This window comes from Cornus florida, unplaced genomic scaffold (assembly GCF_030987335.1).
Source record: "Cornus florida cultivar Cherokee Brave unplaced genomic scaffold, ASM3098733v1 CherokeeBrave_3.0.0_Hap2_Chr05, whole genome shotgun sequence".
Taxonomy (NCBI): Eukaryota; Viridiplantae; Streptophyta; class Magnoliopsida; order Cornales; family Cornaceae; genus Cornus; species Cornus florida.
Window position 1 is genome coordinate 92,735,913 of NW_026775575.1, and position 15,607 is coordinate 92,751,519.

The 15,607-nt window shown below is 39.1% G+C and overlaps 2 protein-coding genes across 2 annotated transcripts; both read left to right on the forward strand.

Moving 5' to 3' along the window:
- The first annotated feature begins 332 nt into the window (after positions 1-332).
- LOC132309724 (glutamate receptor 2.8-like) lies at positions 333-2,931 on the forward strand. Its single transcript, XM_059808008.1, has 3 exons — positions 333-567; positions 1,245-2,485; positions 2,578-2,931. Exons 1-3 carry the CDS (start codon positions 333-335, stop codon positions 2,929-2,931), a joined length of 1,830 nt encoding a protein of 609 aa, XP_059663991.1.
- A 64-nt stretch (positions 2,932-2,995) lies between these two features.
- Positions 2,996-4,541, forward strand: LOC132310357 (glutamate receptor 2.6-like). The gene is made up of 2 exons (XM_059808541.1): positions 2,996-3,370; positions 3,910-4,541. Exons 1-2 carry the CDS (start codon positions 3,002-3,004, stop codon positions 4,285-4,287), a joined length of 747 nt encoding a protein of 248 aa, XP_059664524.1. The 5' UTR covers positions 2,996-3,001; the 3' UTR covers positions 4,288-4,541.
- Positions 4,542-15,607: the final 11,066 nt, after the last annotated feature.

Below are 15,607 nucleotides of genomic sequence, written 5' to 3' on the forward strand. Positions count from 1 at the left end.
TATATATATATATATGTGGTCTATGATACAAGAGTTTCTATCACACAACGTGGTTTGTCAAGAAAGAAAATGAGTACTAACATCCTCCAATCAAAGTCATTCCAACGAATCAACTTCAACTGAATTTTCCACAACTAGAGCATTCCCTCATGACTCACCGCGTGAATTGCAAGAAAAAACAAATCTGTGTGTAGTTAATTTCTTGCAATCCAAACACTGCCATCAGCACCAGTACAGCATCTTATATCTATAAAAAGGGAAGGTGGCGGCTCTTGTTAGTTAGGTGTTTAAAAAAAATGATGAAAACATTTTGTCATCTCTTATTCTCTATCATGGCCTTGGCATCCTTGTTCTTATTTCCAGATAAAGCAGTTAGCATGAATTCGACAGCGAAAAACCATGTCAAGGGCATTATAGGAGCCATTGTTGATTTGAGTTCTCGCAAGGGTCAAGAAGCAAAAGTGGCCATAGATATGGCAATAGATGATTTCAACCACCACACCAATCAAAAATTGATTTTGCATGTAATGAACTCTCATGGAGAAACCATCCGGGCAGCTTTTGCTGGTAATTAATTATGCCCGCGCGCGCGCGCACACATATCAACTCTTCTCCTTTAAATTATCTTTTTTATTTGAGTGAGTTCAACTAATACAAATTAACGGCTCCGTTTGTTTGGACGTAAAATATTTTTCAGAAAATATTTTTTTATTTTCTGGTGTTTGGTTGTCGTAAAATATTTGCGAAGGAAAAAAATATTAAAATTTAACAAAAATAATTTATTCGTAAATTTTCGACAAGTTATTTTACATGTCCCGCTCGATAGACTCGACCTCAATCTCAACGTACCTTTGCCAAATACCGACAAAGTAAACATAAAAAAATATTTTACCTGAAAAATAAAAATATTTTTCCAAAAAAAATATTTTACGTCCAAACAAAATATCTTATGAACTTGATTTTTTATTTTGTAATATATATACACACACTATCCGAACTATTAATATCTAGACCTTGTTTATAATTTGGATCGATGTATAGAATCTCTGTGACTAACAATTGGACAAGTTGATAGTCACATTTGATAATGAAAAGTGGCTAATAGTCCAAATGATGTTATAGCATACCTAATAATTAATTTCTTCAGTTGATGTTTTACATGAACATGCAATTACTATTTGATTATAAATTTAGCCTTGTAGAATAAAAATGCATTCTAATTTCGCAACAACATTGACCTACAGCTAATGATCTTATCAACAAGGAGGTAGTGCAAGCCATTTTGGGGCCACAGACATGGGAAGAAGCATCAACAGTTGCAGAGAGTTGTAGCCTAAATTCTCATACAATTCCCATTCTTTCTCTAGCTGATGCTACTCCACCATGTGCAACGAGGCGTTGGCCCTTCCTAATTCAAGCCTCACCGAGCCATCACGCGCAAATGAAAGCTGTGGCTGCTGTTGTTCAGTCATGGGGATGGCATAAGGTCATTGTTATATTTGAGGACACTGATTCTACTGCCAATGGATTAATTCATCTCTCTGATGCCCTCCGCGAAAATGGTGCAGAAATAAGCCATTTCGTAGCACTCTCACCTTTCAACGCGCTGTCTGATGATCTTGAGAAGCTTAAAAAAGGGCAATGTCGAGTCTTTGTGGTCCATTCTTCCTTGCCCTTGGCTCTTCGTTTATTTGAGGCCGCGAAGGAGATGAAGATGATGGAAAAAGATTATGTGTGGATCACTACAGACTCCACAACAAGTCTTGTCCATTACATTAACCATTCTTCCATTTATTCCATGCTAGGGGTTGTAGGCATCAGGAGCTATTTCCCAGATCCCCGGACACATTTACATGATTTCTACCTGAAATTTCGTAAAAAGTTTGCTTTGGAGCATCCAGAAGAAGAAAATCATGAACCCGGGATTTTCGCGCTGCAGGCTTATGATGCCACTAAAGCAGTGGCTTCAGCAATTGAGGAAGGAGACAGAGAAGGCCAACATTTGTTAGAAAAATTTTCATCAAGTGACTTCAAAGGCTTAACTGGTAATGTGAAATTTGTTGAGAGAAAATTAGCCCCAGCACAAGTGTTTCAGATTGTCAATGTGATTGGAAGGAGTCATAGAGAACATGGGTTCTGGACCGACGAAAAAGGCTTCTCGGAGACTATTGATGAAAAGGCTACCTACAGTCCTTCCATGGAAAAATTGGGGCTAGTGATGTGGCCTGGGGGACCTTGGTATACTCCAAAAGGGTGGACTCTTCCAACCATGGCCAAGCCATTAAGAATAGGCGTGCCAAACGGATCCTTAACCAACCACTTTGTGAATGTTCAATATGATCCTTCTACAAATAATTACTCCTTCAATGGATTTTCAATCGAAGTGTTCAAGAAAACCGTGAAACGATTACCATACTATTTGCCATATGAGTTCATTCCATGGGACGGCAATCACACTTCTTTGGTGGAACAAGTTCATCTAAAGGTGAGATCATTCATTCATCTTGTGTTTTGTCCCTGCTCATTTTTATTTTAGATTTGATCATTTGACTTGAATTTTTTTGTTCATGAAATCAGAACTTTGATGCAGCCGTTGGAGACATAGCAATTATTTACAGCAGATACAAATATGTTGAATTCACACATCCTCATACAGAATCAGGATTGGTGATGGTAGTCCCGGTTCAGTCACAATCGAGCAATAAGACTTGGCTATTCACAAAGCCATTCACAAAATCCATGTGGGTTCTTACAGCAGTCATAAATCTCTACAATGGCTTCGTCATATGGATGATAGAGCGGAATCACTGCCCTGAGCTCAAAGGCTCAACACTGAATCAACTAGGAATCTTGCTCTGGTTTGCTTTTGCCACATCCTTCTCTTTACAAGGTAACACATCAAACATCTCGCCTTTTCACTTTAGAAGGTAAAGGAGATATCACTAGCTAATTTGTTTGGGATTTGTGCATAGGGGAAATGCTACATAGTAATTTATCAAGAATGACGACGCTGGTGTGGCTTTTTGTGATACTAATCATCTCACAGAGCTACACAGCTAGTCTGACCAGCATGCTCACTGTCCAAGGGCTTCAACCAAAGGTAGCAGATATCGAAACACTAAAGAATAGCAATGCAAAGATTGGGTACTCCACAAAATCTTTAGTGGTGAACTACTTGGTGGATGTCTTACATTTCAACCGCAATGATGTCAAGAATTATTCAACCACGGAAGGATATGCCCAAGCCCTCAGAACTGGAGAAATTGCAGCAGCTTTTCTTGAAGTCCCTGCGGCCAAGTTATTCATGGCCAAATATTGCAAGAGCTTCATCATGGCAGGACCAACTTTCAGAGTCGGAGGATATGGATTTGTAATTTTTTTTCTCCCCTTTCTTCGTTCAATTAAGTTATCTGCATTATAATTTCTATAAACATATAGAAATAGCTAGTTTAAACGGATAAAGACCTAAACTAGTTAGGTCATGCCTAAGTTTCTCCGGAATTTCAAGTAAACGTGTACATACCCACAATATTACTCCTAACAGGGCTTGAACACTCAACCTCCACTTTTGGGAGGGGAGATGATACCATATGGAGTTATCTGCTTAGTATAAAAGACTATCAAAGGTACCTTGAATAAGGTAATTTTTCATTCAAAGTTTCTAACTTCATACATTAAAACACTCTCTTGACTTCCAATGTATTATGAATAAGGTCATTTTTAACTCATTTTCTTTCAGAGTTTCTGACTTTATACGTTAAACCACTCATGTGACTTCAAAGGTACCTTGAATAAAAGTTCAAAATGGGGATGGGGTTTGAGGGTTATTTTAGAATCGAATTGCACACAACATCATAGGAAAATAGTACATAAAACAACTAATGAAGTTCAAAACGATTCTTGCTTCAGGCATTTCCCAAGGGGACTCTTATGCTTCCTGACATGGATGAGGCACTGCTGAATGTGTCTGAAAGCGGCGTGCTGAGAGAATTAGAGAACAGCTTGACTGCAGCAGAGAAGTGTGTGGAAGTAGAATGGGATAACAAAAATGTGAGCCTAAGTCCCAGCACCTTTTTGGTACTTTTCATCCTCACAGGAAGCATATCAACAGTTGCTCTAGCCATTTTTGTCCTTCGCGCCAAATGGGAAACCGGCAAGATCATGTTTAAACACACAACCATTAGGATGTTAATACTGGCTGTAAAGATCCAGTTGGGGCATCAGAAGAGTCGATTCTCGAGAAGAGTTAGTGATATTGAGTGCCCTAGAAATCCCCCAAACACTTGAAACTCATGGACAGGTCTGGAAATTCAAGGAAATAGTTATTAACCACATACATCCATGTCTTTATTAATCTGATATGATAGATGAGATTAGAAATTGTATGGATTTTACAAATAACTCTTCAAGTGAATGACTTGTGAAAGAGAGGCTCTTAAAATCTTGCAACTTCTTGTAAAAATTACTGTAGTCTAAGCATAATTAGGTAAAAGAGACACACTGATTGAACCTTGTAGACCAAGTGATTATGTAGCATATATACCAAATAATATCCAAAAATTCACTTTACAGTTTATTAGTCTGTCAATTATATACTGCATTAAACTGGAATCTTTTCAATAAATGTTGAATAATTACAATTTCTTTTTCTTTTCTTTTTTTTCGTTTTTTTCCGGCGAACAAAGGATCATAAGTTTCACATTTTTTGTTGTTGAATAAAGGAGGTTGTGTCAAAGCTAGTATTACTCTTTTTCCTTATAAGTCCCAATAATTATCAACAAAATCTAATGTAATGTTAATGTGATTTTTATATATATATGTATACTATTGGTGGGACCCACTCCTATTATTTACTACGACACGTGACAAAGGGTTATACAGACCCAATTTTTTTGTTTTCCAATCAGTGTTCTCTCTCTCTCTCTCTCTCGGCCAGTGTTCTGTCTCTCGCTGTCTTTTTCTTTTTCTTTTTCCTTTGCAACTTCAACCTCTGATTAATTCATCATTTCTTAGTAATTTTAAGTGCCGTTTGCGGCAAAATGGAGAGCACGACAAGCTCTACACGTGTGTACCAGCAATTTCAGTTTTGAGCAACTTAAGGAGTCCGAAAATCTTGACCCGTTTTGATAGTTTGTGGTGCAAATTGGGGGGTTTTTGCATAAAATAGAGGTAGGGGTCTCTAATTCCTACAATCTTGTTCCTTTGTGAATTAATTGTTCTTGATTAGTATCCTAGCATGCTAAATTGTGATGATTGTTCCTTTGTGAATTAATTTTTCTTGATTAGTATCCTATTAGTATTCTAGCATGCTATATTGTGATAATTGTTCCTTAAAGTGACTTGATTGTATATATGAAATATGTGAGAAGGTGTATTTAATTGAATTATAATGTGTATTTAATTAAATTGTATGAAAATAATAATAATAAAATGAAATAAAATAAAATAAACATGCTTAATGTGTTAGTTTTCCATGCCAATTAATTTGTTAGAAATTTATGTGAAAGCTTGTTAATTGTGTGTTAAAAATTCTCTCTATTTCCATATATGCACATAAGCATTGGGCATAAAAAAAAAGGGAAAGTGTTTTGAAATGAAATTGAAAGGGGATTTTGGGGAGAATTTGATAAAATGGTTTTTTGAGAAAAACCCTATGAAGTTTCCCAATTTTCAGCATTTTCAATTTTTCTGGAATTTTGTTGCCGCAAGGGCATTTATGTCTTTTCACTTCTTTTGTACGGAATTTTAGTTGGGTCCACTTGCATTTCACACATTTTATTTTATGTGAATTAAGTGGTATTTACTTGGTGGTGCATGTATTTAATATATGGTGTAATATTAATGTAACGACCCAGCTCCTCATGGATCCGGATCATTAAACGGGTCCTTTCCCAACCCAAAATCATCCGAGGGTAATACGGTAATTTCACGTTAAATTTAAATATCATGGTCCAAAAAGGACAAAATGGTAAATTGCCACAATTCAATAATTTGAGACTCAAAGGGTATAATGGTCATTAACTTGGATCACATAATAAATAAAATAAAGTTCGGGGCAATATAGTCCTTTCGGTGGTTAAAATATAATTATTACACTTTATTGGGCTATAAAATAAGTACGTGTAACATTTATTGGGTGCCAAAGTGTAATTTGGGAGTTTAATTAAAAGGCAGAAATCGGTCGACGTATGTACACTATACGTCGACTGATTTGGGTTATGAACAGTGGAAATACCCACTGCCGAGATACCGGTCGACGTATGGGGAGCCATACGTCGACTAGTTTGGGACGTGATGCCGGTTAAACGTATGGGAAGCCATACGTCGACTGGTTTGGGTTATGTGCAACAACAACTCATTGTGAAGATACCGGTCGACGCATGGGAAGCCACACGTCGACCGGTTCTAGAAAATTTTCACTTCCACTTCCCACTGTCCTGTGTAACCCATAAACACCAACTTTTGGTAATTCAACTACCCACGCCACTACACTTACGTGTCGTTTTCAATACCTTCCAACATCTAATACAATAATAACAACCACGAAATAACGTAATTTACCCCACGTTACTTAAAAATACACAAACTGATTTTGAGTGAGTAAAACTTAATTACATTGCCCAATGGTCATATACACAATAAATTCAAATATTTTACATGTTGCAAAAATGATGCATTTTGAGTCTACATCTTTACAAAATTAAATCTAACTACAAAAGCTAGCAAAAAGACATTTCCTACTCCAAGCTAAGGCTGAGTGGGATTACCGTCGGCTACTTCTTTTCCATGATTTGAAAAATGTAGAATATGATGGGGTGAGCAATATGCTCAGTAGGTGACACTTAAGACACGTCTCTTGTGTCCCCGTGAATCCAAGCAAATAATAGAGCGATAGGAATCGGGGTCATACAAAGTCAGGAAAATACAACATCGTATCCGAGCTCAACATTAACAATACAATGCAATGGAATGCAATGCATGTCAATGCCACTCCCCATTTTCAAAACCGTTCATCCATCACTTTCCAAACTGTTAATGTAACCCCCTTTGGTGACTCCGCAGCACCGAGAGAAGGATTGGCTACTGTCCCTGACCTTCGGCGACTCCGCAGCGTCATTATGGGGCCTAGATAGCTCAACCACGCTAGGGCAATCTCTCTAGTTCTCTTTAGGTTACATTAACCTACCGGCCCGTTGGTGACTACGCAGCAACCGGGTTTTATCAAAACACGTGTATCAATACATTCTTTCCCAAAACTTCCCATTTTCGTTTTAAAAGCAATTTCTCCCATTTCATGCAAACCCAATGGTATGCATAAATGCACTAATGTCATGTGCATAATCATTATCTCACAACTAGCTCAAATTTAGTCATCAAGGCATACATTCACAAGAATTCTCCAAAGAGTATACAACATGCTTTTGCATAATAAAAATATAGCATTATGGAATTATATATTCAACACTTAGGCATGTCCTTCATACATCATTTATAGTATATTGGCAACACAATGAACACAAATTCACATAAATTCACATATTCTTAATTAAGTCATTTTTAAACTAAAATCAAAGCAATTAAGCATGCTAAGGCACAATTCAAGTAGACCAATTTACTAAAGCGCAAGAACTTCGTAGATTAAGAACCCCTACCTTGATTTAGAGCAAAACCTTAAAATGGGTTCAAATTTTCGAAGGCCAAGGGGAGGCTCAAAGCTGAAATTGTTGATATCAATGCATAGAGCTCGTCATGCTCTCCGTTTCGCCTCAAACGGCACTCAAAATCACTAAGTGTGGAGTGAGAAATCAAAGATCAAAATTTGAAGCCAAAAGAGAAGAAAATGAAGAGGAAATGAGAAGAGAGAGAAATGGACGGGAGGAGAGAAATGAGTGACTAAAAAAAATGGTCTCTAGCTACATGTGGGATTAGTGGCTAGCCCCACAAAATTTTATTTTATTATCTCTTTTTCTTTATGTCTCCATTCTACACCTCATACACATTAATGCATCGCATACAAATACCACTTGATCCACATAAATAAAAATGTACAATATGCAATTGGACCCAACCACAATACCGTACGCAAAACATGAAATGACGAAAATGCCCTTGCGGCGACAATTTTTTTTTTTTATAAAAAAAGAAAAACGGCGAAAATCGGAAATGTCACAATTAAGATAAAAAGAAAAACGGAAAAAGAAAAGAAAATTGGTGGTGGGACCCACCACTATGGTTTAAGTGGTCTAGAGACCACCTTGATTCCTCATTTTTCTCTCTCTCCCATAACTCCTTCTCTCTCCATTTTCTCTTCATTTTTCTTTTCTTTTGGAAGCAAACTTTGAATCAAGATTCCATCTTCAATACTTGGAATTTTGGAGTACCGTTTGAGGCAAAACGGAGAGCACGAGGAGCTTTAAGCGTGAGTACCAACAATTTCAGCTTTGAGCCTCCATAGGGATTTCGAATTTCTTGACCCATTTCAAGGGTTTCGCTCATTTTTGAGGTAGGGGTCCTTAATCCACGAAGTCTTGTGCTTTAGTGAGTTAATTTACTTGATTTGTGTACTAGCATGCTTAATTGTGGTGATTATAGTTACTTTAACTTGATGGAACATGTATGAATGTATGAAGATGTGTATTAATTTAATTTGTATGATGAGCATGCTTTTATGTGAGTTCCTAAGTCTACTATGTTGTCAACATGCTATAAATGATGTATGAGGACATGTTTAATTGTGTTGTGAAAAATCTCTTAGTATTATTGCAAGAAAAGCATGAGACTCATATGCATAACATTGGGTTTGCATGAAGGAAATTGTTTTGAAATGAAAATGGGGAATTTGGGAGAATGGTTTTTTTTTTTTTTTATATTTTATTTTATTAAAGTGTTTTATGAAAACCCGGTCGCCGCGGGGGTACCAAAGGGCCGGAAGGTTAATATAGCCTAGAGGGAACTAGGGAGATTGCCCTAGCGTGGTTGAGCTAGATGAGCCTCATAATGACATCGCGGGGGTACCAAGGGTCAGAGACACTAGCCAATCCTTTTCTCATGTCATTGCGGGGTCACCAAAGGGTGGGTTATATTAACAATTTGAAAGCGATGATTTTGAATGTGAAAATGGGGAGCGACATCGACATGCATTACACTCCCATTGCATTATATTATGTATACTTGGGATTGATTGGTATGTGATATTGTCCCGACATTGTATGATCCCTATTTTCTATTGCTCTATTCTTTGTGTGGATTCAAGGGGACACAAGAGGCGTGTCTTAAGTGCCATCTACTGAGCAAGTTGCTCACCCCATTACACTTAACATTTTTCAGGGCATGGCAAGGAGTTGGCGGATGATAATCCACCACAGGCTTGAGGGCACTTGGAGAGCATTTTGGATGTATTTTTGTTGAGCATGAACTTATTTTGTAAAGCCTATGTAACAAGATGTATTAAGTTCATTTAGCTTATAAATGATAATGTGACTCAAACCTTAAATCCATTTTGAAGTAAATTGATTATAATGTAAAGTTTGAGTTCATAACTCCATATAATTGATCTCAATAATGTGTTAATTTGATTTCGTGTTGGTTCTCTTGTCTATGACCATAGAGTAACTCAGGACTGATGATTTAGCTCGAGATTAAACCATTGCAAAGTCTCCACTTTAGTTCCCCTTTCATCTCCATAAGACAGCAGGTCAGTTTCAGATGCAGGGCTCAAAGAAGCCACTTCGGTCGACCGAAATGGTGCATCGGTCAACCGAACCCCTTTGATGACTCTCGGGATCTCCATTTTGGTAGACCGAAATAGGGTTCGGTCGACCAAACCTTTCACATGCTTTCAGTATCTCACCTTCGGTCGACCGAAAGGTCATTTCAGTTGACCGATTTTGAAGGGCCTGCTTCGGCCGACAGAAGCTCCACTTCGGTCGACCGAAGTGCACCTGTTTGGTCTTCCCTTTTTGGTACTCCACCTGTAACTTCTGGGAATTATTTTGAAACCATGTGTCAACCTAGGGATGATCCTAAGGGTGATGTTTTGAAACTTGAAATGATGGGTTTGATATAGATGACCTCGGGTTCGAGTAAGGACCCGGCTAACGGTTCAGACCTTCGGGTTCGGGGCGTTACAAAATTGAAATCAGAGCCAAGGTTCAAAAACCTTTAGGACGACGGGTAGAGGCCTACATAGGATTGAATGGGATGTTGATTGCAATGTTTATGTGACTATTTGCTACTTGTTTTTTACTTGAAGAAGTATATTTAACTGTCTATGTGCTTACGTGCTTAAATGTTTATGTTAGAATACTTCTTGCCTAGTTTTGCATACTAAGTGTCATTACGGCATCATTTCATGTTGAGTTATCCAAGGTGAACCTTAGTGCCATGTTTTGAACCGTTTTCTCGTTTTATAGCACGATGTCACGATATGAGGAACCCAGCCCTAGGCCAACTAGGGGTGATGTTGGTGAGAGCTCCAGCTCCAATCCGGAGGAGCTAAATGACGAGGACACACATCTTAGGGACTTGATTCCCCCGAGAAATGTCCCCACAAGGAGGGATAACGTGGAAGCACCCGTAGAAGTGGGTGAGGGTTCTGCGGCACTGGAGTTGAATCGATTGTTGCAAAGTGCCGTAAGGGCAGCAATTGTTGCTCAGTCGCAGTTGGCACCATAACCTACAGTTTAAGTTGAGGAGACGCCAGCTCAGAAGCGTCTTAAGATCATTAAGGAGTTTTCCCAGCTGATGCCAGTTATGTTTGAGTACAGTGCGGATCCAATGGTAGCAAACGACTGCATGGATCAAGTTGAAACACAGTTGACCTCAATGGATGTGACAGAGGATCACTTGAAGATCATCCTAGCAACTTACAAGTTTGCTAAGGATGCTAAGCTTTGGTGGACATTGGTTACAAATCGGTATAAGGTGGAAGAGATGAGTTGGGACAAGTTCAATGAGCTATTTTACGAGAAGTATTTTTCAATTTCTAAAAGATGGGAGTAAAAGATTAGTTTCTTGGCCTTATCCAAGGTAACATGTCAGTGGCGGAATATCAGAACAAGTTTACTTCACTTTCTCGCTTTGCTCCAGAAATGGTGAGAGATGAAATTGACATGACTCGAAAATTTATTTCTGGTCTTAATGATAGAATGAGGTCGTTGATAACGGCACAGTTTATCAAGGTTTACTTTAAGGCAGTAGAAAGGGCTTTGATGCTTGAGGCAGATATCAAAGATAAAGATGCAAGAAGGGAATAGTGGAAGCAAAAGAGGAATGCAGGGTCATTTTCAGAGGGACCTTCTGGAAAGAGGAACAAGGGCGGTTCATCTCAGTTTCTGGGGTAGCCGTCTACACGATCTACTCCTACTAATCCTATGCCAGCTGGGTCTGACAAAAGTGGAGTTGTATATTTTCAGTGTCAGCAGCCAGGGCATTATAAGTCCAGTTGCCCTATGAGATCGTCTTCAGTTTCTTCAGCTCCAAAGGCTTGTTATGGGTGTGGCCAGTAGGGTCCACTTGATTTGAGATTGTCCTAGTCAGGGAGCAAGCACCGGTAGTGGCAGGGGGTTACGACAGAGGCCGTCACAGTCGGCTACAATGTAGTCAGGGTTCAGACCGCCGCCGCCACCACAACCTGTTATGTCTTCTCAAGGTTCACGATCCATTAGGAGACATGCTCCTATTGTGCCAGAGCAGCAGTTCGGTATTCAAGGTCGTAATTTTTGGGCACAAGCATCACAGGGCCGTGTCTTTGCACTTGCACCGGCTGATGCATCTTCTGGACCGTCAGTTCTCCAAGGTATCTTTCCAGTGTTTAGTTCTTGGGCTCGCATTCTTTTTGACTCTGGTGCATCTCATTCTTTCATTTCATCATCATTTGCACTTGCATCGGGGTTAGAGGTTAGTTTCGTGGATCAGGCGTTGTGTATTGATACGGTAGTTAGGGTTTCAGTGTTTCTGAGCCGAGTTGTACGGGATTGTTCCATTGTGATAGTCGGGCGGACTTTTGTGTTTGACTTTATCCTTCTCGAGATGACTAATTTTGATGTCATCCTCAGAATGGACTGGTTGGCTTTCTTTCATGCCACGATTGATTGTTTCAGAGGAAGAGTCACGGTTTGCATTCCTGAAGGAGATTGTTTCTTTTTCATGGGAGATCGGAGTAATTCCCAGCCTTCATCATTGTATGGAATTCATGGACGAAGTCGTGGAGATTATTTCTTAGTTAGTCTTCTAGCCAAAGAAGATGATGTTGTAAGAAAAGACTATCCGGAGGTAGTTCGTGATTTTCTGGATGTGTTTCCAGAAGATTTGACGGGGTTGCCTCCACATCGAGAAGTGGAGTTTACTATTGATTTAATGCCTGGTACCATGCCAATTTCTATGGCACCATATCATATGGCACCAGTTGAATTGGAAGACTTAAAGAAATAGCTTAATGATTTGAGGATGAAAGGTTTCATCCAACCGAGCGTGTCGCCGTGGGGCACACCGGTCTTGTTCACTAAGAAGAAAGATGGTTCTTTGAGGTTGTGCATTGATTACCGAAAGTTGAATCATGCCACCATCAAGAATAAGTATCCTTTACCAAGGATAGACGATTTATTTGACTAGTTGAGGGGAGCCAATTGTTTCTCGAAGATTAATTTGAGGTCTGGCTATTATCAGTTGCGGGTTAGGGATGAGGATATCCCGAAGACAGCGTTCCGTACACGGTATGGACACTATGAGTTCCTTGTTATCCCTTTTGGCTTGACTAATGCGCCAGCGACATTCATGGACTTGATGAACCGCGTCTTTCACGATTACTTAGACCAGTTTGTGGTAGTTTTCATGGACGACATTCTTATGTACTCATGGACTCGGGAGGAGCACGAGGTCCATTTGAGTACTATTCTACAGATTTTGCGAGAATATCAATTGTATGCCAAATATGAGAAGTGTGAGTTTTGGCTACAAGAGGTGAAGTTTTTAGGGCATGTTGTTTCGGAAGGAGGGGTGTCAGTTGATCCATCAAAGATTGAGGCTGTTTTGAATTGGGAGTAACCTAAGAATGTTTTTCAGATCTGGAGTTTCCTTGGTCTAGCGGGTTACTATCGGAGATTTGTGAAAAATTTCTCCCGTTTGGCAGCTTCTATGACCCGATTGACCCGAAAAGGAATCAAGTTTGTGTGGAATGAAGCCTGTGAGTCATTTTTTCAAGAGCTGAAGACAAGACTGACTACAGCTCCAGTGTTGGTGATACCTGAGCGTGGCTTGGGTTATGTGATTTATTGTGACGCTTTACGTGATGGGTTGGGATATGTGTTGATGCATGATGGTAGAGTAGGTTTCGACAGTTAAAGACTCATGAGTACAACTACCCTACTCATAATCTGGAATTAGCGGTAGTCGTGTTTGCACTGAAGTATTAGAGACACTACTTGAATGGTGAAAAGTTTAAAGTGTATTCAGACCACAAGAGTCTCAAGTACCTTTTCTCGCAAAAGGACTTGAATAATAGATAGAGACAATGGGTTGAATTCTTAGAAGATTACAATTTTGATTTGCTATATCATCCGGGCAAGGCAAATGTAGTAGCAGATGCCTTAAGCCGGAAATCTCGTGGAACTTTGGCCGGATTAGCTATTCGAAAATAGAAGATGCTTAATGATTTAGCGGAGATGGGATTGTATTGTGTTGACGATGATGGTTGTGATGAATCGGCATTCTTGTTTAGTCTTGTAGCTCAGCCTACTCTTGTTGTAAGAGTGATTGAGTCACAGAGACAGGACTCAGATTTAGATGCCATCCACGCTTCAATCTCCAGTGGTGAGACAATGAAAGGTTGGACCTTGCATGCAGATGGGGGTCTACGGTTCAAGGGATTGTTGGTAGTTCCCACAGTTTCTCGTGAGAACGTCTTACTGGAGTTTCACACTTCCCGTTTTGCAGTTCATCCAGGTGGTACTAAGATGTATCACAATTTGAGGCGTCAGTATTGGTGGAACGGGATGAAGAAGAATGTTGCATAGTTTATGGCTAGATGCCTTACCTGTCAACAGGTGAAGGCCGAGCATCAAAAACCGGCTGGGTTGTTGCTACCATTGCCTATAACGCAATGGAAATGGGAACATATTGCTATGAATTTTGTGACAGGTCTTCCAAGGTCACCGAGAGGCAACGAGGCTGTATGGGTCATCATCGATTGACTGACCAAGACGGTTCACTTTTTGCCTATTAAGGTAATAGATGATGCAGAGGCATTTGGTAATCTTTATGTGAAGGAGATTGTAAGGTTACATGGAGTCCCAGTAACCATTGTCTCAAATAGGGATGCCAAGTTCATTTCGAGGTTCTGGAAAGGACTTCAAGCAACATTCGGTTCAGCGTCGCATCTTTATACGACATTTCATCCACAGACAGACGGCCAGTCGGAGCGTACTATCCAGATCTTGGAGAATATGCTTTGGGCATGTGTGCTTGACTTGGGTGGTGTAATACCCCTAATTTCAAAAAGATAGTCCTAGTATTTATTTTATTGTTTAAATTTTAAAATTTTTTTTAAAAATTGTTTAAGTGTATTTATATTTGTTTCATTGATTTAATTGTAGTTGTTTTTATTTAATGGTTTTAATTATTGCTTTAATTGTATTGATTATTGATTACTTAATTGTTATTTAATTATTTTTGATTTAATTAGTTGTTTTAATTATTGATTAATGGTATGCATTTGTTTAATTAAATTTAGTTAGTTTTCACATGACTGTTATATAGTTCTATTAGGTATACACAGTTCATAAGTAGCAGACATTGATTAACCTAAATTTCTCTTTGGGCCGTGTAAATCCAATTAGGGTTGAGAGAGCCTAGGATTAGTGTGGCTTATAAATACTCATCTAGGATATCTGCCTAGGGTTTTAGAAGTATATTACGCCATAGTAAGACACAGAAAGTTTGGAGACGTCTGGGGAAACAACCAAGTGAAGAAACAGAGGATTCCCCGGAGATTATAGACGGACGTCGGTGTAAGGCAAATTCTATCCTTACTCTCTCCCTTAGGCTTCGTGTTCTTTGCATTCTTAAATAGTTTTAGGATTAATGGAATTAATTTAAAACATTCTCTGTTCGTGCTTAAACTGTAATTTATCAATATGTTTTTATGCTTTATAAAACTGTTAAAAACATAATGGTTGCTTGCATGAATCTTTATTTAAAGCCATGTATGTAATGTAAAATGGACTTAAGCATAGACTGGGAACGTACTGGGATTGGGTTACAGCCTCTGGAAGTCATGGCGGTGAAGTAGCAGAGGCGTAAAACGGAGACAAAGGCGAAGAGACGAGGCAGAGAAGGGGAGAGCCGGCTCTCCCTTGGAGAGAGCTGGCTCCCTTTAATGGGAGGCGACTCCCAAGGATGTGGGAGCCAGCTCCACACTTGTTTGGAGCAGGCTCTTGCTCCAGTTTTGCCTTTTAGTTCGTTTTCTGTAAGTTTTCAAGTAGTGTATTGATTTCTGAAATTTTTAGATGAGTTTAGGACTGAATGTGGAGGGTTTAAATGAGGCTTATGTCTGTCTTAAGGATTCAGGAGGAGTGTTTATTATTCTAATCACTTAGAATAGCTTGGACAG

What these genes read in the sequence shown, in the direction of transcription:
- LOC132309724 (XM_059808008.1), top strand. Translation starts at nt 333, where the DNA reads ATGGCCTTGGCATCCTTGTTCTTATTTCCAGATAAAGCAGTTAGCATG. An exon ending in CATCCGGGCAGCTTTTGCTG is followed by an intron (nt 568 to 1,244) that starts GTAATTAATTAT and finishes ATTGACCTACAG; the next exon opens with CTAATGATCTTATCAACAAG. An exon ending in TGGAACAAGTTCATCTAAAG is followed by an intron (nt 2,486 to 2,577) that starts GTGAGATCATTC and finishes TCATGAAATCAG; the next exon opens with AACTTTGATGCAGCCGTTGG.
- LOC132310357 (XM_059808541.1), top strand. Translation starts at nt 3,002, where the DNA reads ATGACGACGCTGGTGTGGCTTTTTGTGATACTAATCATCTCACAGAGC. An exon ending in GAGTCGGAGGATATGGATTT is followed by an intron (nt 3,371 to 3,909) that starts GTAATTTTTTTT and finishes TTCTTGCTTCAG; the next exon opens with GCATTTCCCAAGGGGACTCT.